Source organism: Primulina tabacum, chromosome 2 (genome assembly GCF_025594145.1).
Source record: "Primulina tabacum isolate GXHZ01 chromosome 2, ASM2559414v2, whole genome shotgun sequence".
In the NCBI taxonomy this organism is placed as follows: domain Eukaryota; kingdom Viridiplantae; phylum Streptophyta; class Magnoliopsida; order Lamiales; family Gesneriaceae; genus Primulina; species Primulina tabacum.
Genome location: NC_134551.1, coordinates 52,873,464 through 52,895,674, shown reverse-complemented (window position 1 = coordinate 52,895,674; position 22,211 = coordinate 52,873,464). Strand labels below are relative to the sequence as shown.

Here is a 22,211-nt window from a genome sequence, read left to right as displayed (position 1 = left end):
AGCATAAACCCAACCGTTGATGATTTTAAAATTATATGGGTGGCCAGGTGGGCCCGGTTTGCAAGAAAGCAGCCATTTTTTGTTTCGGCCTGTGGGCCTGGGCCTGCTTTTAATAGATTAAAATGTAAAAATGTAAATAATCTAGGGCCCACGATGTATGATATGTGTTTTGGCAGAAGCCCGTCCCGTTTCACGAGCACTTTTATACTTTTTACATTATAAATAAATTGTTAGTTATTATTATATTAAGCAGAGATTTTTTTATTATTTAAATTTAGTGTGACTTTGTGATACTAAAAAATTGTCATATAACCCCTGTCTTATATTCTTGAATAACGGCATAGCGTATTATCGAGTTCATGTATGAGTCGGACATGTGATTTACATAGGATTCACTCATATTTTGATCCATCCGACATATATATGTTAAATGAGTGTGTATCTCATTTTAGTGTACACTAGCTTAAACCGCATATCTCTGCAGGGATTTCAATGACTGAACATCATTTCATCTCCCAGAAAACAACTCTCGTCGAATCGATAGACATTTAGAGTTTTCTTGACACCATGGCCTCTATTATAAGTTTTGTTTCTTGCAAGATCAGTGAAACTTGTCCACTATTGATTGTGTGTGTAGCAGAGTTGAAGAAGAATGCAATTTCTTCGGTTTGGCCACATGGTTAAAGACTTGTCTAGGTGAGTATACTTTTTTTCTGGAATGGTCGTGCCTCTTGCTCTGCCATTCTACCCATTTACAGAAAGTAATAGAGACTTCCCTTACCACAGTTGTAATAGTCTTCGGTAATTGCATTTCCAGTTGTCCTTTCTTTCTGCAAAATTGAATCCTCTCTCTTGTCGTATTGTGAGGGAGCATCAGGCACTGTGGAATCCATTTCCTCTTCAGTGAAATATAGTACAAGAAGATGGCATTTTTCCTGTACGTACTACTGGTCTTCTACTGTGAAATTGATGGTTATTTTTAAAAAAAAAAAAAAACAAACAAACTAAACATAAATATTTAATTGTTTCATTTGACCAGAGGCCCTGGATGCAGCAGTTAGATGGAAAACATCCCAGTTGTTTAAAGAAAAAGATAATAAGAGCATTGCTTATTTTTGTCTGCGGTGTGGTGAAACTTGGGTGCATTCAGAGCACTGGGACTAGGAGTTGTACCTCCGATCCTGACACATATATTAATGGGGACTGCAGTTGTCCATTATTTGTGTGCAGTGGATTTCCATTAAGCGCAAATATTCATTCATTGGTCGCACTCGCACCCCCAATCCCCCATTTGGTTTCTTTCTTTAATTGCATGTCACACCACTGATCATCCATCCTTTACAGAATCTATTCATTGATTTCGAAGTTCAAACAATGAAACAGTGCTCACCCCCACTAATGAGTCATTTTCTTTTCATTGATCATTTTTTTATTGGTAGGTTTCTAGTTTTTGGATTGAAGATATAGTGTAACATTGTGTGAAAAAATTTAGATTTAGCATACTTGGTTCATTCTAATCCCCCGAGGACGATGCGTTTGCATTTTTAGTCATGCATATGTGTTTCTGTTGCCTGATTTTGTTATTGTAATACGAAATTTGATATTTTTCATAACGAAAATTAATTCCTAGGGTTTCTGATCAATATGTGTAGCACCATCTTGAAGAAACATAGATCTTTGCTCTAAATGATCTATACTATATGTAAAGGTTGGGCCACAAAATGAGACGATATGTATTATATATGTCAATTTATAATGGATCGGACTGGATGATATATGAACATTTTAGTCAAAAGACAGTATACTGTATTCAATTGTCACAGCCATGAGTAAAAACAAAAAATGAAGCTGAAGTGCTCATAATTTTGTTTCTTAATAAAATATATTTTCGTTTGATTTTCAAACATTCTATTACACTATGACACGTTAGGTACACGTTTCTTTGTCATTATCATCGTCATTATGTTATTATTATTTAATATTTATTATTATTATTTAATATATGTGTAGAGTATAAAAGAAAAAACAAAAAGTAATCGTTTTTACTTTGGATCGTGTCAGTTACCCGCTCAACGTGTCAGCTTTTGATATTCTTAAGCGACGCGTGTGCGTTTATTGAACCACTATAAGTACAAACAAATCTTGGATCTTGTGAATATATTGTCGGGTGAGGGGAAACTAGACGTGAGGGAATCAAGAAAAATGGCGTCAAACAATGCACCGACGTTTGCTTACACGATTATATATGCTGCAGATGTCGAGAAATCCGTTGCTTTCTACGCGAAAGCTTTCGGCTGTGAGGTCCGCCGTGTCGACAAATCTCGCAGGTACGTTAGTTCGTTCGGAGCGTTAAATGTAGGAAGAGACATTAGTTGAGATATATGATTGACGTGCAGATGGGGGGAGCTGCAGAGCGGGAACACAACGCTCGCGTTTACCCCGGTGAAGCAACGAGAGACGGACGAATTGACCGGGAAAGTGAAGATCCCACAACACGAGAGGAACCCCATCGAGGTCTGCTTCGATTATTCGGACGTCGATTTTGCATTCAAGGTATATATATTTCTTCTTTTATATCAAGTTTCTATGTATAGATATATATATATAATGGTTTCTTTCGGAAGGAAATTTTATATATGTAACTAACATTTTCTGTGAAACAATGCGTACCATTATGAATAAAACGATACATTTTTAATTTGTTGACGTGGTGCAGAGGGCTGTGGAGAATGGGGCGCTGGCGGTGAGTGAGCCGGAGGAGAAGGAATGGGGACAGAAAGTTGGATATGTGCGGGATATCGATGGCAACGTTGTGAGGATTGGCAGTCACGTCCGGCAGTAATTTAGTCACACTTTACATGTAATAATATTGTACTAAGCCAGTATTCTCATATGAATCAATAAAGATTTCAATCTATTATGCACTCTCCTTCTGATTTGTGGAATATTTTTTTAGTTAAGAGTAATATGTTCGCAGAGATGCATGAAACGTTATTTTGTTTCAATGATTAAAAAAAAAAAAACGATATTGAATCATTATTCGTTCTTAAGAGTTGCTGTTTGAGATCACATTTAATCAGAACAATAAGGAGACTGTTATTAGGGACAAAGATGCAAAGGTAATAACAGCAAATAGACGTTTTCGTTTTAGCCTGACCAGTCACATTGATGAACAATATAAGCTTAGATTTCTACCCTACTGGTTCAACAACTAAGGGACGCTCTTGGACCAGTATCGAAGTGTCTTAGGAGGTATTTAGAAGCTCGAAATTGTAGTGTGGATAAAGCTCAAATAATGTTGGAGGAATCTCTTAATGGAAGGTATGCTATGAGCCGTAATTTGTTCTCTCCTCATAAATAAAATTTGATTTTCATAAAATATGAATGAAGAGCTTTTTTGATGCTGAGAACCACCTACCCAGTGAATGTGGAGGAAAAGATACTCTGAACTACAATCATGAAGAGTTTTCAAGATTGATGGTCCCAAGATATCAAAACTGCTAATTTTTGGGAACTTGACAACGATTCGTTCCACAAAATGACGCCAACGGTGCACTGGTGGTGGCGATGAAGCCAGTTAGCAGCCTCTGGTTGCGAACAAGAGTGATTGAGGCTGAAAAATCCCACGGGACTGTATGACCCGACAATAATGCTTGACTCAGATATTTCACTTCAGGATCATAAGTACCTGTTCCAGCAGACTTATGCTTCGTTTTTCAGGTCTATATTTATTTTGGCATTCATATGTTGTTAGTTAATTGCACGAAACTCTGTTTAGGTAATAGCAAGAAGCGCATATGCTGCATATAGAAGCTTGTTAGATATTATACGTATTGTGAAAATCAGTCCTGCTATTTTAATCATATTCGGTATATTTATCTATTTGTTATTCTCTATTTTGTCGAATTTCAGTCTTATTATACTATTTTTGTAATTTTGGTTTTATTTGCGATCAAGTCAATAAACCAATCAAAACATGAAACGCTGCGATTATGAATAAGATTTTGATATTTCTTTCAGGTTAATGTAGAAAACAAACTCCTAACTAGAGAATTCTGATCATAATTATAATAACTGAACATTCATGGAAAGTGGGGTGTGGCTTTCAAAGTGGTTCTCCCTATTTAAAAGGCAAAGCGTGAAACCACTAGTATTTCAGCATCAGATAAAATACATCACGCATACAACGAATCTTGCCATACGAAAGAACACGAGGACATACTGTACAACCATATTCGGTAGAGAAGGGCAAACTCAGCGCTCAAAGTTCACTAGAATAAAGGCATTCTACGACAAGTTGGCGAAGATTAGGATTCTCTAATGCTGCAGCAACTCTTTCTTTATCATTCAACTGCTTGTTAACTGAAGAAAGATTTAACAAGATTCATCAGAAGCTACATGCTAAGCAGGGGTTCGATCGAAACAAACTTGTAGCATTGCTTTATTTATTTAGATTCTATATCGCACAAGTTTGCCAAGTGATTGCTAATCCATACACGAGTTCAAATAAAACCAGTAATATGGTAGCTGATTTAAACATTGTAGACAAGAATCAATGGTTATGATTTAAAATTATTCCAACCTTCTTGCTGTCCTATTTTTTCTTTTTCTTTTTTTTATCTTTGTGGGTAGTGTGTGATTGGTGTAGATGTTGCAACTGAAGAAATGACAAAAATATTAATAAAAAAAAAAGAAAAAAGAAAACCCATCAAGCAATAAATACTATGCAGGATGTCCAATTATATCCAGGGAAAGATGATCATCACTAATGATATAGATGCAATAGCTATTTGGTATTATTATCACCTGATTCTTCATTTGCATGAGATCCAGGAGCTACTTTTATATCCAACCTGTGAGCATAAAATTAACATTGATGTGAACCAGATTTCAAAAAGACCCCAGCTTTCTTCTTCTCAAACATAAAAGGAAAAATTACAAAAAATAACAGCACCTTAAAATGTGGAGGAAAACAGTCTTTCAACTTCTCCCTTAGGCACAGACCGATTGCGGTGGCCATGCTGCAGTGCTGGATAGTAGGCGTAAATGTAATCCTGTCACAAATAGAGAATAAGAAAACAAAAATAATACAGAAATGAAGTTAATCAATTACTTACAGTTACAGAATGCGTCCAAGCTTCTCATCCACAGTTGTAGACTCCTCAGAGAGCACGCTGAGCTGCTCCAGTGAATACGGATGCTCTGTATCCCTTATATCCCTCACATGGTGTATTCATTAACAGTGAAGGATCACACATTAAACTTCAACCCAATACAATAATATAAATAGATAATCAGGAAGCAAATCAAGAATTTCTAGCTTAGCTTTTCAAAGAACCAAAAAAGGATATCATATATTTCGAGGGGATCGATGGCGAGAGGGTCGTCGGTGCGGGTGTGCCTCAATAACTTCCAATTGTAGTAGATTCCATGAAAACAGTCCCAAATTTAATTTATTTAAATTAAATTCAAAAAGTAGTACTTCTCTTACAGTGGATTTTCTTTTCTTTTTTCGGAATTTCGAGATAGTTTAATTTGTGTAATCTTCCCCGTGAGATAATCCAAAAATTAAAGACCAAGAACGGATGGCAAAACGATCAAGTATTTTAAATTTACTGTGTTGCACGTTAAAAAATGAAGAAATCACACAAATGGAATAGTGAAACTGTAGTGATCAAAATCCAATTTTTTGAAATTGGATGAAACATTCTGAACGATCGTTTGTGCATAAATGAAACATTCTAGATCGATTTTATCCGCAGAAAAACAAAAGGTATGCCCTTTATTTGGACCTCTTGCCATCTTTTTTCTTTATCACTTCATCTATGTACATTATGCCTTTGCCTTTGTACACTTCGGGAGGCTTGCAACTACGAACGGCAGCTGCAAACTGATGCACCCTCTCCTTGTCAATCCCAGTGCAGCAGACAACGTTATTTTTGAAGCAAAAGACACGAACTGCTGGAGGCACCGTCAGTTCAACCTCGTGACTATAACCGAGTTTCAAGTACAAGAGACGGCCTTCAGCTTCTGCTCTAGCCTTAAAACCTACACCAACAATCTTAAGAAAGCGAAAGAACTTGGCTTCCATTTCAGCAAAGATTAATCACCTGAAAATAAGTATGAATGAAGTCAAGAATTTGAAATAAAAGCGAAAATACGAACAAACAAGGGTTTCCAGTGAAGATTTAATAGAGACGAATGAAACAACTACTCGTTACACAAAAACTAAACGCAATACCCTAGTAAACAAAGGAAATGAAAACAGGAGAACAAATAGTAAATTTTCTGAAATTATTGGAACCTATATAAAACAGCATGGAGGTTTAGAAATTCCATAAACTCCACTTAATTTGGTAAGATTCTATAGTATCTACAATTTGATTCCTAAACTTCATCCAATTTATTTTGACACGATAAGCAAAAAAAGCAGCCAGTAGAAAGTAATTATGGATATAACTGAAGACAAGATGCCACCAGATTCAAATATTTAACATTTCATTTTCACAAAGATAACCATCTTTTTAATGAACCCCTTTCTTTCCCTCATCTTGAACTAAAAGAGTAACGAACAAAGGAAAAGAAAAGCGAGAACTTCAAGAAATGGTACAATCAACCAACAAAAGATATATTTCTGCTGAAAGATCTGCCTCTCACAAGAAGCTGGAAAAAAGAAACCGCCATTGATACTTAGAGAATTGAGCGAAAACTGTAAAGCATGTAGAAAATTTGTGACAGAAATAAAGAAACAAAGAAGCCAGACGTTTAGTGAAAATTGATCATAATATACACTACATGAAGTAGTAGGGGCGAGTGAAGGAAATCACAAGCTAAAACCAAAGAGATGAAGGAAAGATAACAAGAAGCAGAACGCCAACTCAGTACAAGAAGGGAAGGGGAAAATGGAAGAGAAAAGGGATTAATGTAGTAGTTGGCTGAGATCATCTGCAGACCAGTAGACTAATAATGTGTAGTCAAGAGATGATTACTTTGATCACTATCCTTTGTTTCTCTTTATCTTAGTTTTCCGTTACGGATTCAAATTTTCCATGGTTTTTTGGCAATAAGGCATATCATTACTTCTTGAGCACCCTCAACAGAAGCAAAGGCATGCTAATCATTGAGCCACTGAGTCTTCAACCATAATAAGGGCACAAGGTTGGTAGGGTTGCACCTTCCTCTGCCTCATGCAACAGCACATTCAGATGGCTAACAACATTGGAAAATCTAAATAGGCAAGTGCCACAGAAAATTATCAATTTATAACCTAATCGTATGTGTAAGATACAATCATATTTCTAGGAAACAAAACCAATTAATCGTAGCATATGCAATTGTATGTAAAACCAAATTCTTAACTTGCAGACCATATGTTCATCAGGACAATACTTTTTGCATCTGTTCCGGTTTTACATCCTGCAGCCTATCAATAGGAAAAGGAAAGATCTACAGCGCAAGGATGATATCCAACAAAGTAATATTTACTATAGCAGCATCTAAAATGCAAAGGTGTGAGTTAAAACTTAGTGGTGTGGTCCAGAAATAGCAGTCGGGTAGAAAAACAAACAGTCAAACATATTAATGACAAATAAACTCGAACAACTAATGCTTGAAATGCAACCAGGCAATTGGATTTCTTCAGCCTCTTTCACTGCCCCTCCAAACCTCTTCAAGGAATCAATTCGAAAACCTAAATCCAGATCATGAATTTGTGTCTGCATTCAATTTCGAAAAAAAAAATCCCAATTGTGTCTGATTTTCCATTTTGAATCCAGCCTCTTTCACTGCCTCTCCAAATCTCTTCAAGGATTCAATTCCAAAACCTAAATCCTAAAATAACATACACTAGAGCCAAATAGTTCTATTGGTACGAACCCCAGGTTTCTGAAACGGCATTTCATCAAACAGTTGTCACGCTTGAGAACTGGAACTGAATAAAAATGCAACAGACCAGAAAACATATGTACATAAACAAATCAGAGGAGATGAACACAAAGATAGAATTTAAAAGCACACACAGACGCAAAGCATCTTCATAGACAGGAAAGTTCGCGCCTTTACCCGGAAATTGCTCTTCTAGTGAACAAGCTGAAATTCCAGTCACAATAAATCACTGCTGGTTCATGTCAGCTTTCTTTGTTCAATGAAACCTGGCTTCTTGCTTCGGGGTCAACAATTTTTATTTTTTTTTTTAAGAAAATGACCACATGAACGATGAGGTCATTTTCTTAAATTTTACAAATTTCCCCTCTTTCTTCTAACCATAAAAAACCGATCAAGGTCGTATCTTTAAGAACTTTTTGGCTTTGTTAGGTTTTTGGTTTTAAGATTCATTATTTAAAAAAAATCATTTTTCATCTTTAAGAATATAAATAATTTATTCATCAACATTATAACTTAAAATAAATCATTGGGAAGGTGTTTTTTTTTAATCAAGTGGAACAAATAGTACACCAGTCCTCTATCATGGATATGCCACAAAATTTTCCACGTGATGACATCAAAATAGATGAATAAATAAAATGAGAGCGCTTCGAAACTCAACTATGAAACTTAAATCCTAATTCGAGGAGTCCTAAGAATCCACTCAATATGGAGGAGGGTACTTTGCAGCAAGTATTTGAATAACATGATATTGATGATATCATGCTTAAAAATGCAGCACATAACAATGATTACATAGGAACAGAGAGTCGTTTTTAATCCGGAAAATATCCAGTAAAAATTCCTACATATTTTTTAGTAAAATCTATAATCCCAGTGTAGAGTCACATAGACCATAACCATTGCAGCTATAGCGCTTCCTGAATGAGCTTCTCCGTCAGAGATTTTGAAAGTCCCATTACACAATCCGCAGTTCCTATCTGTAAAACATTTCGACGATGATGGCGGTTAAATGGCAACGTTTTTTGAGGTACGCTCAGATGACATGACATTGAGACAGATCGAGAGGCTAACCACGGTGTCTATCAAAGGCAAAGTCAGTGTGTGTTCGAGCATCAAACCCCCGGCAACATTCAATATCATTCCTTCTTCAATCTAAGACAATTAGACCATATTACTAATTAGCAAATGCAATATGAAATAATGAGTACTGATCAGTGCTCGGTTCTTTTCAGTAACACACCAGACTATCAATGACTTCATCTGGTATGTCAAGGAAATAAACCTGCAATATCAATGTGAAAGTAATGAAAATACTGTCCTCCCAAGCCTATGAAGCCAAGAAATCAAGATCTTCTCTTTTTCAAGAAAATAAATTACGCTACCTCCGCACTCTCCCATCCTCCTTTTCTACAACCAGTACCCAGGTTGGTGACAACTACCGATCCAACCACTCTAGTGGAACCGCCAGAATAGTCTGCAAAACAAGTCGAGAACAAGAATTGGATACTTCTATGTAATTTAGGGGCTGCTGTTGAGAAATCAATAAACCAACCTCTGATAAACTGTCTTGCTTCATCACTACTTGATGGCTTTTCTCTGACAATCCCTTCATGCACCACAACCTTGACACCAGTTAGATGCAATCAAAACTTAGCTGTTTTGCGATGGTAGAAAATTTGAAGCAATTCAATAAATGCATTATATAGCCTTTTCATGATTGGAGAAACCCCAATGTAAATGGCAAGAAAAAACTTATTGCGAAGAGAATATGAAAGCATACTGTATCTCCCGTGATTAGCAGTGTGGGAGATGACATGACTGCAAATTTGTCTAGATTCTGAAGCTTCAACATAATCGCATCAGCCTTCAGGGTAAAAACAATTGAATTATCATCCAAGTGCAGGATTGAAATAACAAGAAACAGCATGCCTAGAGCCATTTAGCACGACCTCTCACCTCAAGGAGAATGAGATATAACTAATTTGATTTTCCGTCGCCGCAACTACATTAAAAAAAATAACAAGAAGCACTAAATGTTTCCAGGAGAAGTCTGAGCATGGTCGTTTTAATCCCCATGAAAAAGGCCTTAAATATTCCTTTCTCAAGCATAGTTCAACTACAGGTTGCAACCCCAAATGGCAGTTAAAATATGGTACCTTTGCCTCGGCTAGGGTCATCACAAGATCTTCTGGCTTTTCCTTTCTGATACTTTTTTCATCGATATCTGCAGTCTAAACCGCTAAATAATTCAACAAATATTTTGGAAAAATGAGAAGAGTGTACTGCAAAAGAAAGCGATAAAATATACCATGATTTGAAAGTGGTAGCCCATGTCAGCAAGAATTTGTCGACGTGCGAGTGAAGATGAACCCAATATTATCTAATCTTGGACAGCAAATACAAAGATTATATGTGTACATCCATCGCATAACTAATAGAGTATTTCTTCAAAACATACACAGCATAGTAAATAAACACCTCAAACGTCTGGTTCTTCGGAGCCATACTGTTGACTGTTGTCCCCTCTTTCAACTCCAAAAAGATAAGAATGAAAATGGGAGTAGCCGCTAAGAATCAACGGCTCCCATTTATTCTGATTCCATCCAAATACAAAAATGCAAGAACGGCAGATCCAACCGAAGAATGGAACACGGGTTACTGGATTCAGAGCCCAATGTCCTCACCACTACACCATATCAGTTAAAATTGATTTAAAAATCACCGCACTCCAAAAACACTCTAGTGACAATTTTTTAAGATGAATATTATATCTTATATATTTATAAAAAAAATTTATATTTTGTGTTAAAAATATTATTTTTTATATAATTATAAGAAGAATGAATCTGTATCACGAATCATCATCTCATTTTAGGAAAACAAATTAATAATAATAATGCAAATAAATCATAAAAAAATAAGTATTTTTTTCATTCAAAATAGTCCATTTCTTACTTTTAAGTTGAACCCCAAATTATCATAGCAAAAACTTGTGTGAAACGATCTCACGGTCGTATTTTGTGAGACGAATCTCTTATCTAGTCAACCATGAAAAATATTATTTTTATGCTAAAAATATTACTTTTTATTATGAATATCGGTAGGATTGACTCGTCTCACAGATAAAAATTCATGAGACCGTCTAACAATATATTTACTCAATTATTATTATCATGATTATAGTGAAGAACAATTTGTTATACATGTAACATCATAAAATTTTAAAATTCTTATAAAATATATGTTGGAAGGTATTAATTGAAGAGACGCATCGTGCCGAAACCCTAACCCTTATCCGCCGATATTTGCTATGTCTCAACCAATCCCATTCGACTCAGACGAAGAACAAAATCACCAAGAAACTCATTTGGATCAACAATCTCAGCAAATCCTCCGTCTCAATTCCGTCAACTCCACCATACTCATCAGACAACTCCCCTCAAAGGGTCTCTCCTTCCAACTCTGGCCCGCCGCCGCCGCCCTGGTCACCCTCCTCGACCGCTACCGTGCGGGTCACTCAACCACCTCCGCTCTCTCCTCCTTGATCGACGCCCAGCAACCCCACCGCCTACGTATTCTTGAGCTGGGCTCCGGCACTGGAGTGGTGGGAATCGCAGCGGCTGCTCTGCTTCGAGCTAGTGTAACTATCACGGATCTCCCTCATGTACTCCCTAATATGAGATATAATACTGATGCCAACGCCGGAATCTTGGATCTCTGCGGCGGTGATGTCAACTCGGCGTCGCTATCATGGGGGAACATTGGAGAAATGGAAGCTATTGGCAGAGAATATGACGTAATACTGGCGTCTGATGTGGTGTACCATGATCATCTCTACGAGCCTCTGATCCAGACCCTTAAGTTTTATCTTCTGGGAAGTGAGAAAGAAATGGTTTTCTTGATGGCCCATTTGAAGAGGTGGAAGAAGGAATCAGCCTTCTTTAAGAAGGCTGGCAAGTTGTTTGACGTTAAGGTTCTGTACACTGATAGCCCTTGTAATGGGGCCAGAGTTGGTGTCAAAGTTTATTCATTTGTAAGCAAAGGGTAGTGAAAAATTGGAGGATCAGTTCAAATAACAGTGACTCAAAATTATCGTAATGAAATGGTATGCTGCTGTTGTAGTCTTGTAGAATACTCTTGTAAGATTTATATTGCATAATGTAACATTTTTAAGACAAGTGTACGTGTCAAACATGAATAACCAACCTAATAAACATTAAATTTAGAGAGAAAAAGATGAAAAACCAACACGAACGAATAAACAGCAGATGGCAATAGCAGATCTGGGGATGGCACTGGTGTAGAATCATCTGAATATGGTGGTGACGAGTTCGGTTGGGAACGAATCTGGTGAATGTGGTGTTAGGGATGGAACATCTACTCATCCAGTGATGGCAGTTGTTTGATTACTTGGCACTCTACGTGAGGATATCCAGAGGGTTTGATTCATCTTTAATAACCAAAACACATAAGCAAAAGGCGAAAAGGCAGCAACAGCTCGTATGGCACATGAAGTGACATGACAAACTAGCGTCTTCAAAGTATATCTACCGACATACCTCTTCTTATCAACCACCCGTCAGTTTGGTCGAAAAAGTTCCTTCGATGGGACCTTATATACAGGTTTCAGCCACCCAACATCCCATATGTTCAAAGTGTAGCTACCAACGTTACCACGTCCGTCGAGAAGTAAATACCATTTCAAGCACAGACCACCTACCCTTGATCACATTTTCCTCGGTGAGTAGCTCCAAATCTAAGGAAAAAAACAACACAGTGTAGTAATCCCACAAGAAAAAAAAAGTACGAAGACACACACGTTCTAGTACTTGATGGTTTTAATGTTGAAGCGCAAGTGTTGGACTGATAACTCTGATTTGTTTGAGGAAGGTTGCAAGATATCATTGGGTCACAAAATCAGCCCGCCCAAATAAAGGGCCAATATCAATATCAAGCTTGGGAAAGAGGCAATGGCCCAACAGGTCGAGTTAAGATTCACTGATTAAATAAATATTTCTTGTAACAGAATATCCAAAAATACTCGACTCATATTCCCATGAGGGACATTAAGCTCTGAAGCTATGGTTTGTTTTGGATTTTTAAGATTGGGAATTTGTATTGCATCTTTTGTATATATCATGGGAATTATTTTCAAAAAATATTTTTTTTTAATTTTAGTTTTTCAGATAAATTGAAATTGTACAAGCTGGTTGTAACTTGTAATTGCAAGCTAGCCATCTCCAACGGTCCAAACCAATGAAGACAAAGCCTAGAACTTTAGAATATAAATATTAATAATCATTCAGGAGAAAATAAATAATAGTTAAATTTAAACAACCTTAAAAAACTTTTGAAATTCATATTTTCTTTAGTTATAATAAAACAAGAACAATTAAGAGAACGTCTGAATACATAATGTTTCAGACAAACAGAAAAAGGCGCCAATAACATAAAACAAAAGTGAAAGTTGTAACAAAAGGAAAGCAATCTAGTCTACCAAGTACCAAACATAGAATTAACTCATTTTCACTCCATCCTATGTAAGAACGTCCGATCAGTGCATGAAACCAAAAGAGAAACAGCTAAAACATTAGATTTCTTAACCAACGGTCGCCATCAAACGGCGGAAATTAGTTGGAATATCAATATTCAGTAATTTAATCAATTGTTTTTAAAAATTAAAATCCATGGAAATGGACTCATGACGTAAAGTTGTGAACAAGACTTGGACTGTCTGTGACGTTGAGCCGCCATGAAATCGAGTTCCGATAATCGTCTACTTCGGCAAATCGGAACTCTTTTGTGTAGGGGGGAAGGATAATAGATCGTTTTATGGGACCATGAATCATTCGTCACGTTTTGAGGTCGGCGCCGCCTCCGCCGCCGGTGGAGATGGAGTCGGCTGCCGTGGCTCTTCTCTCTTCTTTCTTGAACCGTATCCCGCATGCATTGCACAGTGACTGCAAGAATTCATGAATTGTATTAGTCCCTATATTAAACTACAGTAATCAATCACTAGTTAGGACAACAGTAACGATTTCAATAATAATCATGAGTAATTAGCTGTTTTTTACCTTAGGGCCTCTGGGACAGTTCCTCCAGAGAGGAGTAGAAGTGGTGTCGCAATTAGCACATCGGCGAGCCAGGAGGGAATCCCTGCCACGGTGAGTCTTGACGGTGGACGGCGGCGGAGCCATATGTTTGGAAGGAAAATTGTTCCATCCAAAGCCAGGCATGCAGCAAGAAGACCGCTTCTTCTCATTACTGCGACGAGTGGAAGGCGTGCCCAAAGAAAGAGTGCAATCAACTGAAGAGGGCGGAGAATTAGCCGCAAAAGAATACATTTCCCCTTCATCAAATTCAAGATATTCATCGTTATTCTTGGAAAAGAGCATTGAAAATGAATTCCCTCGAGTAGAATGGTACATGCCACACGTACAACCCCTCACCATGTTCGAGCTACCGCACCTGTGCATCATTCTTGAATGTTTTCTACTCAAATTCCAACTTTCTCGAACTTAAAACACAAGGGTTTTCTTCTTCTATCCCAAAAAATAAGCAGGAAGAACAACAAGTTCCAGAAGATGCCAAGAATAATATCAGGACAAAAATTGAAGCCGGGTGTATTTAGAGAAACAAAATATGGAATTGGGGGGTATCTGTAATTTTTTTTCAACAAACAAGTACGTACGAGCAAATAGTGAATCCAAAGTGATCTATGATAGTGATAATAATACAATGCTTGAACAACAACATAGGACAGAGAGCTGGCTTTATTGCACGACAGATCAGAGATATAGAGTATTATATATATTTGTCTTTAGCTTTATTGAAGCTAATGAAATGGAAAAATATCAGTCTCAATCTGCAGCATTCCACGTTCAGATTGATTGAGAATATCTGATCTTGCTGCAATGTTGCATAAGCAGAACAAAACTATCAGTAAAATTACATAAAACTGGATACAGAGAAAAAGAACATCGATTACACTCTGCAGTGTGCAATCTAATGAAAGAAAGGAATATTTCATAAAGGAGACCAGAATTGTGTGTGTATATAGAGATGATCTTGATTCTTGAGAGAGATACGCATATACATACAGGGATTGGGTGTGGAAGTCGAGTGATGTAGTTGGTGATTGGGCAGTCAAAAGAACCCACGTGACTAATATAATGATATGACAAAATGAAATATAATCATAATATAACTATTTTTAACCCTAATTATTGTAAAATTATGAAAATGAGATGCCACAAAGATGTTGAATTGTCTCTTGCTTTGCATCAAACGATGCCAAATATCACATTAATTAAGTATATAAACGCATAGATGTAGATGAATCGAACCAAAACTAATTAATTTCAATTTAAATATCCAGTCTGATCAATGTTATACATGTGTTATAAATTATGTACGCCAGTTATGTGATTTTTGAAATTTATGCATGTTTACAGGTTCAACCTAGCTTTAGAGATATGCCCCAAATATGTTTTCAACTATCCATATTAATTTATTTTTACATATGGAATACACATCATCCAAATGTCATGTGTACAAAAGAGCTAAATTTTGTATAGAATTCTAACAAATCCTAAAAAGAAGTTAGGTGAATATTTTAAAGAAAATTTGTTTAATATTTATTTAATGGTGAAGAAAAATACGTGGGATTTGAATATTGAGTTCATTTCCGCAAGAAATTAAAACAAGAATCGGAAAAGTCAATTGAGTACAAGTAGTAGTAGGTCATCTAACTTCGTTCACAAAGTAAACCAAACATTTCAATCAATTAATGTATTGTCTTGAAAGAAAGTAAGAAACCCAATAATAATAAATAACAATAACAGCAAAATGTCAATTGCTTGCAAAAATTAAATGTGATATGCAGCTTAAACTTTGCTCATAAAAATATACTTTGAAAAAATGTTCATTAATCTATACTATTCTATTAAGTTTGAGACACTTAGAGTAACTAATTTTGATGTCATGGTCTGTTTTATTAATTATATATATTAATAAAATAGTTAAAATTTTAATGTAAGTTATATATAGTTAAGTGAATAGAGTCATTGGTTCTTGGGTTTAGGTATATAGGTTCAATTCTCACTGATGTCATTTTTTTATTCTTTTATTTTTTAATTTATATATCAAAATTACAGTGTAGTCCTCACTATTTTTTATAATTATATTTTGATCCTCATTTAAATATAAATCAAATAAATTATAAAAAAATATTATACAAACACGTGACGTTTGCGTGCGTCAGGTACACTAGTAATCATTATGGAAGAAGGCAGACCAAATGATTGATCAAAATTCAAACCACCTTATATTTAACTATCGTTGCATGTTACATAAAGTACTTCACGTACTTGCCTACTTAATTAAACAAACATATAATTTCTTTAAGGTAAATTTTTCGTGCAAGAAATTGTTGATTTAGACAAACCCTCAAAAATAAATTTTATAATAAATAAAGTTAATACACACACAAAATACCGAAGTACTATTGTTTTAATTTATTTTTTGAAAATTTAAAAATTGATGAAATCAGCTACTAATGTCCTAATTTGGGACCAAGAAGTGTATCGAATATATTGCAGCTCATATGCAAATATATATAAGAATTAAAGGAGGTAACCTACCTAGCTAATATCAACCTTCCAGTCATCCATCCTCGTTTAAATTCCTCCTCCGTTCTTCATCATCTCTGCGAGCTCACACAAAAGGAAAAGCATGGTGAACTTTGTAGCAGCCCAGAAGCCATTGTTGCTTGGCTTGATGAAGATGTCCGGCGTTATCCCACACACGGTGGAAATCGAGTCCGGAACCTTAATGAACATTTGGGTCCCTTCCGAAACCGTCAAAAAACACAAGAAATCCTAAGAAAACCGCCACAATGGCCGCTGACGTGGTCACCACCAAACCAACTAAACCCGTCGTGGTGCTCGTCCACGGCTTCGCTGCTGAGGGGGTCGTCACGTGGCAATTCCAAGTGGGCTCCCTCACCAAGAAATACTCCGTCTACGTGCCGGACCTTCTCTTCTTTGGCGGGTCCATAACCGACAATCCCAACCGCTCGCCGACTTTCCAGGCGGAGTGTCTTGTGAAGGGGCTGAGGAAGCTGGGGATCGAGAGGTGTACGTTGGTGGGTTTCAGCTACGGCGGCATGGTGGCGTTCAAGATGGCGGAGCTGTACCCGGAGCTGGTGGAGGCGGTGGTGATCTCCGGCTCCATCCTAGCCATGACGGATTCGATCAGCAACGAAACATTGAAGGGTCTCGGGTTTTCATCATCTTCGGAGCTTCTGTTGCCGGATTCTGTCAAAGGTTGTAAGGCGTTGCTCAAAGTTGCAGCACACAAGAAACTGTGGTTCCCAGACAAGCTTCATAAGGACTTTTTAGAGGTCTCTTTCATCATCAAGTTCTCATCCCATTTCTTGAAATGTTTTTTACTCTTTGGACAATATCACACACACACACACACATATATATATATATTTAAAAATATGAACTTGAACCCGAAAATTAGATTTCAGTTTACAAAATGGAAGGAACTGATCATTTGGTGATGAACAGGTGATGTTCACCAACAGGAAGGAAAGGGCTGAACTACTCGAAGGTCTCGTGGTCAGCAACAAAGATGCCAACATCCCAAATTTCCCCCAGGTATATTATCATATCCATTTCTTGTATTAATTTTACGAGTTTGGATCCTCTTCATTGTGCACAATAGAACTATTAGATCATGTGGATCACCAGAAAATCCAAATCACAGTTTACTGCTTCTACCATCAATCCTCCCACCAAAAAAATATCAACAAAACAAATCTGAATCAATTAATTAATTAGAACCGAATTAATGATATTGCAGAGAATCCATCTTCTGTGGGGTGAGAATGATCAGATTTTCAAGCTGGAACTTGCTCAAAACATGCAACAGTAAGCCAAATTCTGTGTATTATGATTGGATTCGTGGGGTGTATGAGTACTCCATTCGGCATTAAGTAAAATATATACATTTACAGGCAACTAGGAGACAAGGCTACATTTCAAGGCATAAAGAAAGCTGGTCACCTGGTTCACCTCGAAAGACCGTGTGTCTATAACAGATGTCTCAACCAGTTCCTTGCTTCCTTGTATCCCAAGGAAGCCACGAAATGAACCTTTGAGTTTTCATTTAATTATGACTTGTATCTTGATTATGCAAAGTGTTGAAAATAAGATTTTGTTTCTTTATTCCAGTCTCCTATCTAATTCATGGATCAGTTTTATTGATATAATAATGTTGATTCATAAAAGGCAAAATCATAATTTTTATCATTATATATATATATATATATATGCTTGTTTTCTTGCGATTTCGATCTTTGTTGTTGTCAAATTTCAGTTTTAGTTTTGTATCTTTCAATTTTTGACCATTTTAGTTATTTTTTTTTAACGAAGATGTTGATGTAGCACCGAACGCTTAAATTTCAAGTCATTGGTGCAAAGATATAAATATGCAGCTCAATGTTAATTAAATAAAAAATATTTAACTGATGTAGGTAATTAATTGTGTCCTTAAAGTAATCTCCAACTAATATAATTCTGTTGTTCCCGACCAAAAAAAATAATTTATGATTGTTTTAATAGTTTTACGATTGTTCCTAACTGATTATTCTTGCAATCAATCGTAAATGACGCAATTTCTCTCTGATTTCTGCAATATTTTGCTTCTTAAAAAATATTATGCGACGACCATTAAGTGATCATACTAAAGTAAACTTGTATTTTTAATCTAATTCGTATAAACTTATAACTATCCACTATTCAATTACCCTTTTGTAATTATTGTTCCTAATCACCTCACTTTGTATATATTAGATATAACTAACTGACGTAGTTAGTTACAAGTAGTTAGTAACCAAAATTATAACTAAGAAAGTGATTTGTAAACATTCATTCATTCAGTTCCTATCCTTCTGATATATGAAATAAGAAAGATTCTTCTCTCTCGATAAACTTCCGCAATATGGTATCAGAGCAAACCGCTCTGCTCGCCGGAAATCAGAGCTAAACCGTTCTGCTCGCCGGAAATAAATCCCTCATGCCGATGCTGCTTAGAGAAATTCAACAATCCGTTGAATATCTTCTTACATATACTCCTTTGACCTGATTTGATTCATTATCCTCTACTTCGTTTGGATTAAGGGTTTCAGAATTCATGGCGAACCCAGGCACATCAACATGGAACTTACCGGTGCGATCGGCAACTGATGATCCATTGAATCCTTATTTTCTTCATCATTCTGATAATCCAGGAATTACGCTTGTTTCTCAACCACTCACAGGTGACAATTTTGCGTCATGGAGCCGAGCTATGAAGATTGCAATCTCAGTCAAGAACAAATTTGGTTTTATTGATGGATCCATTCCCAAACCAGCAGAGTCTGAATCAAATTTGATGAATGCTTGGAATCGTAACAACAACATAGTCATATCATGGCTATTGAATTCCGTTTCTAAAGACATTTCAGCTAGCGTTTTGTTTGCAGAATCAGCTGCAGAAATTTGGAACGATCTCAAGGAACGATTCCAGCAGAGCAATGGCTCTAGAATCTTCCAACTTCGCCGCGAATTGCTCAACCTTAGACAAGATCAAGATTCGGTTAGTGTCTATTTCACCAAACTTAAGGCACTATGGGAAGAGCTGAATCATTTTCGCCCCTCGTGTAATTGTGGAAAATGCATATGTGGTGGAACAAAGAATGTTGAGGCGTATGTTCAAACGGATTATACAATGACATTCCTTATGGGTCTCAATGAGTCATTCACTCACATCAGAAGTCAAGTTTTGCTTCATGAACCACTGCCATCAATCAGTCGAGTCTTTGCTCTAATTGTTCAAGAAGAACGCCAACGGGAAATCGGAGGACATCAAGGCACTATCCTACCAAATCAAGGCATGGCATTTACACTCAAAGCTGATCAATCTCAGGCACAACTGAGTAATCGCAAACCACAAAAATATCAGAAAGGAAGGCCATTCTGCACAACCTGTAATATTCCAGGACACACGATTGACACATGCTATAAGATACATGGCTACCCACCTGGATATAAGACTCATTTTAAGGGTGGATCTAGAAACCCAGTTGCTCCTGTCAATCATGTGCTGGGACAAACCAGTGTCCCTGAAACCCAAGATGACACAAATGTTTTCCAGAATATCAACAAAGGCCAAATGGAGCAATTAATGGCCATGTTTATTCAACAACTTTCTTCAGCAGACACAAAAGGAAACTCACTGGATAACTCAGTCCTTCCCCTATCATAGGTACTTGCCTATCCATCTCAATTCCAAATGCATTGAATATTTCTACATGTTGGATAGTAGACTCAGGTGCATCTAGGCACATTTGCTCCAACAAAGACAGCCTTTATAGTACTTAAGGCAGTACATGATTCAAGAGTGACTTTACCAAACAATGAACGAGTGGAGGTGCACTTCTGTGGTGAAGTTCGGTTGGGAGCAAACTTGATTATTTCAGATGTTCTATATATTCCAGAATTCAAGTTTAATCTACTCTCTGTCAGCTGTCTACTTGCCAACACCGATAATATGATGAGTTTCTATCGTGATTCTTTTATAATTCAGGACACCCGAACACAGAAAATGATTGGCAAGGGTAGAAAACTAGCAGGGCTATATGTGCTGGACTCGGATTCCATGGGTATTGATCACCACATAAATCTCGTTGGGAGTCAAACTTGGCACAAGAGACTTGGACACCCCTCCCCGAAGGTCATGAATGCTTTAAAATCTAGTCTACAACTTGAACCAGATGTTATTTGTAGCAAAGATTTTTGTCATATCTGTCCATTAGCAAAACAGAAATGTTTGTCATTTGCTTCCAATCATAGATTGTCTTCTACTGCTCTTGAACTCGTACATTGTGACATTTGGGGTCCTTATCATGTCCCTACATATAATAAGCAACGATATTTTCTGACCTTGGTTGATGATTGTACAAGATTTACATGGGTTTTTCTTATTACACATAAATCTGAAGCAACAAAGGTTGTTTCCGAATTTTGCATTATGGTTGAGACACAATTCAGTAGTAAAATCAAGGCATTCCGCACTGATAATGCTAAAGAACTTGCCTTCACTGAATTATGTCAACAACGGGGTATACTTCATCAGTTCTCATGCGTTCAAACTCCTCAACAAAACTCTGTAGTAGAACGGAAACACCAACACTTACTCAATGTGGCGCGAGCACTATTTTTCCAAGCTCGGGTCCCTATCAAGTTTTGGAGTGAATGCTTATTGACAGCTACATATCTGATAAATCGTATCCCTTCACCATTGTAATGCCTGAAGTAAATATCACAAGTTATGGATTTAGTAATGTGATATTACTAAATAATTAATGATTTTTAACGATAGAAATATGTGATATCTTGGTCATATGAAGTCCAAATGATTTGAAATTTGGATAAAACATAGAACACCGAAAGATATAGAAGTTGCATGTTTTGAGTTTTGGAAAATTTGATCGTTTGACTGGTCCAAAAGATATACCAGTGTTAAAATTTTAAATATTATATTATATTATTTTATTAATATAATATAATATAATATTTATTAAAAAAAAAACGAGGATAAAGTTTGAAACTCACATTCACGTGAGTTTCATTCACTTTGGCCAGAAGAATTAACAGAGAGGAAACGGAGAGGTGAGAGAAAAGAGTTTTCAGATTTTCTTTTCGATCGTGGGACTTATCGGTTTATCCAATCGACGAACCGACTTCAGTTCTGAGATCGTTGACACGAGGTCTTCGATTTGAGGTATAAATTTTATAGTTTTGGTGATGTTTGAAATTCGTCGATTTCTGGAATAAATCTGATAAATTGTTAAATCATACTGAAATTGAATATTGTTGAGTAGTGTATGATTTTAACGAAGTAGAGAAGATTATAGTGGTGTTATTTTGAATTATTCTTAATTTGTTTTAATTAGGGAATTTTTAATCGTTGGGTTGAGATCGGAGAGTTGTTTGTCAGTTGTTATTAATTCTGACTATATATTCGGAGTCTACGAAGTATAGGCTACACGTTGATATAAAGTTTTCGTAATTTGACGGATGTTGTAAAATAGCCTATTATTTGATGTTAAATTAATTAGGGTGTATTTGATGGTAATATTGTGAATTAAATACACCGGAATATTAAATTGTTGAACAATACGAATTTATAATCGAGTTTTATATTTTGTTGAATTAATTGTTGTTGGGCTATTTGATGTTATATATTGAGGCTGTTATAACTGTGTTGATACG

The 22,211-nt window shown here is 36.4% G+C and overlaps 7 protein-coding genes and 1 pseudogene across 21 annotated transcripts; 4 read left to right on the top strand and 4 right to left on the bottom strand.

Annotated features, from left to right (window-relative positions):
• The first annotated feature begins 2,152 nt into the window (after nt 1-2,152).
• LOC142536918 (uncharacterized) lies at nt 2,153-2,920 on the top strand. 2 transcript variants are annotated; one of them, XM_075642334.1, is made up of 3 exons: nt 2,153-2,327; nt 2,397-2,514; nt 2,717-2,920. In XM_075642334.1, the coding sequence occupies exons 1-3, from the start codon at nt 2,203-2,205 to the stop codon at nt 2,840-2,842; spliced, it is 369 nt and encodes a 122-aa protein (XP_075498449.1). In that variant the 5' UTR covers nt 2,153-2,202; the 3' UTR covers nt 2,843-2,920. The 2 variants fall into 2 exon arrangements, with proteins under 2 accessions (XP_075498449.1, XP_075498448.1); XM_075642333.1 differs by having other exon boundaries at nt 2,397-2,553.
• Nucleotides 2,921-3,072: 152 nt separating this feature from the next.
• Nucleotides 3,073-5,233, bottom strand: LOC142537861 (protein AE7-like 1; the record flags this gene model as incomplete). Its single annotated transcript, XM_075643343.1, has 4 exons — nt 3,073-4,362; nt 4,807-4,853; nt 4,950-5,054; nt 5,124-5,233. Coding segments are annotated over 4 exons (363 nt in total), but the record flags the coding sequence as incomplete, so codon positions are not given.
• Nucleotides 5,234-5,671: 438 nt separating this feature from the next.
• Nucleotides 5,672-8,358, bottom strand: LOC142536919 (large ribosomal subunit protein uL6m-like). Of its 10 annotated transcripts, XM_075642344.1 has the most exons (4): nt 8,062-8,358; nt 7,876-7,930; nt 7,622-7,690; nt 5,672-6,110 (listed from the first exon to the last, which is right to left on the bottom strand). In XM_075642344.1, the coding sequence occupies exon 4, from the start codon at nt 6,089-6,091 to the stop codon at nt 5,783-5,785; it is 309 nt and encodes a 102-aa protein (XP_075498459.1). In that variant the 5' UTR covers nt 6,092-6,110; nt 7,622-7,690; nt 7,876-7,930; nt 8,062-8,358; the 3' UTR covers nt 5,672-5,782. The 10 variants fall into 10 exon arrangements, with proteins under 10 accessions (XP_075498459.1, XP_075498460.1, XP_075498457.1 ...); XM_075642345.1 differs by lacking the exons at nt 7,622-7,690; nt 7,876-7,930 and adding an exon at nt 7,368-7,423; XM_075642342.1 differs by lacking the exons at nt 7,622-7,690; nt 7,876-7,930 and adding an exon at nt 7,360-7,423 and having other exon boundaries at nt 8,062-8,357.
• A 261-nt stretch (nt 8,359-8,619) lies between these two features.
• LOC142536916 (uncharacterized) lies at nt 8,620-10,632 on the bottom strand. 5 transcript variants are annotated; one of them, XM_075642329.1, is made up of 9 exons: nt 10,366-10,632; nt 10,196-10,272; nt 10,044-10,118; nt 9,668-9,751; nt 9,440-9,509; nt 9,270-9,361; nt 9,128-9,169; nt 8,959-9,039; nt 8,620-8,864 (listed from the first exon to the last, which is right to left on the bottom strand). In XM_075642329.1, exons 2-9 carry the CDS (start codon nt 10,217-10,219, stop codon nt 8,793-8,795), a joined length of 540 nt encoding a protein of 179 aa, XP_075498444.1. In that variant the 5' UTR covers nt 10,220-10,272; nt 10,366-10,632; the 3' UTR covers nt 8,620-8,792. The 5 variants fall into 5 exon arrangements, with proteins under 5 accessions (XP_075498444.1, XP_075498443.1, XP_075498447.1 ...); XM_075642328.1 differs by having other exon boundaries at nt 10,196-10,267; nt 10,366-10,630; XM_075642332.1 differs by having other exon boundaries at nt 10,044-10,111; nt 10,196-10,267; nt 10,366-10,630.
• Nucleotides 10,633-10,873: 241 nt separating this feature from the next.
• Nucleotides 10,874-11,990, top strand: LOC142536915 (uncharacterized). Its single transcript, XM_075642327.1, has one exon. It carries the CDS (start codon nt 11,198-11,200, stop codon nt 11,933-11,935), a length of 738 nt encoding a protein of 245 aa, XP_075498442.1. The 5' UTR covers nt 10,874-11,197; the 3' UTR covers nt 11,936-11,990.
• Nucleotides 11,991-13,335: 1,345 nt separating this feature from the next.
• Nucleotides 13,336-15,187, bottom strand: LOC142538068 (GATA transcription factor 20-like). Its single transcript, XM_075643511.1, has 2 exons — nt 13,962-15,187; nt 13,336-13,847 (listed from the first exon to the last, which is right to left on the bottom strand). The coding sequence occupies exons 1-2, from the start codon at nt 14,364-14,366 to the stop codon at nt 13,740-13,742; spliced, it is 513 nt and encodes a 170-aa protein (XP_075499626.1). The 5' UTR covers nt 14,367-15,187; the 3' UTR covers nt 13,336-13,739.
• Nucleotides 15,188-16,516: 1,329 nt separating this feature from the next.
• On the top strand, nt 16,517-18,122 carry LOC142538067 (uncharacterized; annotated as a pseudogene).
• Nucleotides 18,123-19,089: 967 nt separating this feature from the next.
• LOC142537860 (uncharacterized) lies at nt 19,090-20,202 on the top strand. Its single transcript, XM_075643342.1, has one exon. It carries the CDS (start codon nt 19,090-19,092, stop codon nt 20,200-20,202), a length of 1,113 nt encoding a protein of 370 aa, XP_075499457.1.
• The last annotated feature ends 2,009 nt before the right edge of the window (nt 20,203-22,211 follow it).

Bases quoted from the DNA above. Each gene is read 5' to 3' on its own strand.
- LOC142536916 (XM_075642328.1), bottom strand. From the start codon at position 10,392: ATGGCTCCGAAGAACCAGACGTTTGAG. The intron at 10,119-10,195 runs GTATATTTTATC...TTAGCGGTTTAG, and splicing joins GCTACCACTTTCAAATCATG to ACTGCAGATATCGATGAAAA. The intron at 9,170-9,269 runs GTAGCGTAATTT...TTGATATTGCAG, and splicing joins GAGGATGGGAGAGTGCGGAG to GTTTATTTCCTTGACATACC.
- LOC142536918 (XM_075642333.1), top strand. From the start codon at position 2,203: ATGGCGTCAAACAATGCACCGACGTTTGCTTACACGATTATATATGCT. The intron at 2,328-2,396 runs GTACGTTAGTTC...ATTGACGTGCAG, and splicing joins CGTGTCGACAAATCTCGCAG to ATGGGGGGAGCTGCAGAGCG. The intron at 2,554-2,716 runs GTATATATATTT...GACGTGGTGCAG, and splicing joins ACGTCGATTTTGCATTCAAG to AGGGCTGTGGAGAATGGGGC.
- LOC142536919 (XM_075642344.1), bottom strand. From the start codon at position 6,091: ATGGAAGCCAAGTTCTTTCGCTTTCTTAAGATTGTTGGTGTAGGTTTT.
- LOC142537860 (XM_075643342.1), top strand. From the start codon at position 19,090: ATGGCGAACCCAGGCACATCAACATGGAACTTACCGGTGCGATCGGCA.
- LOC142536915 (XM_075642327.1), top strand. From the start codon at position 11,198: ATGTCTCAACCAATCCCATTCGACTCAGACGAAGAACAAAATCACCAA.
- LOC142538068 (XM_075643511.1), bottom strand. From the start codon at position 14,366: ATGATGCACAGGTGCGGTAGCTCGAACATGGTGAGGGGTTGTACGTGT. The intron at 13,848-13,961 runs GTAAAAAACAGC...GAATTCTTGCAG, and splicing joins ACTGTCCCAGAGGCCCTAAG to TCACTGTGCAATGCATGCGG.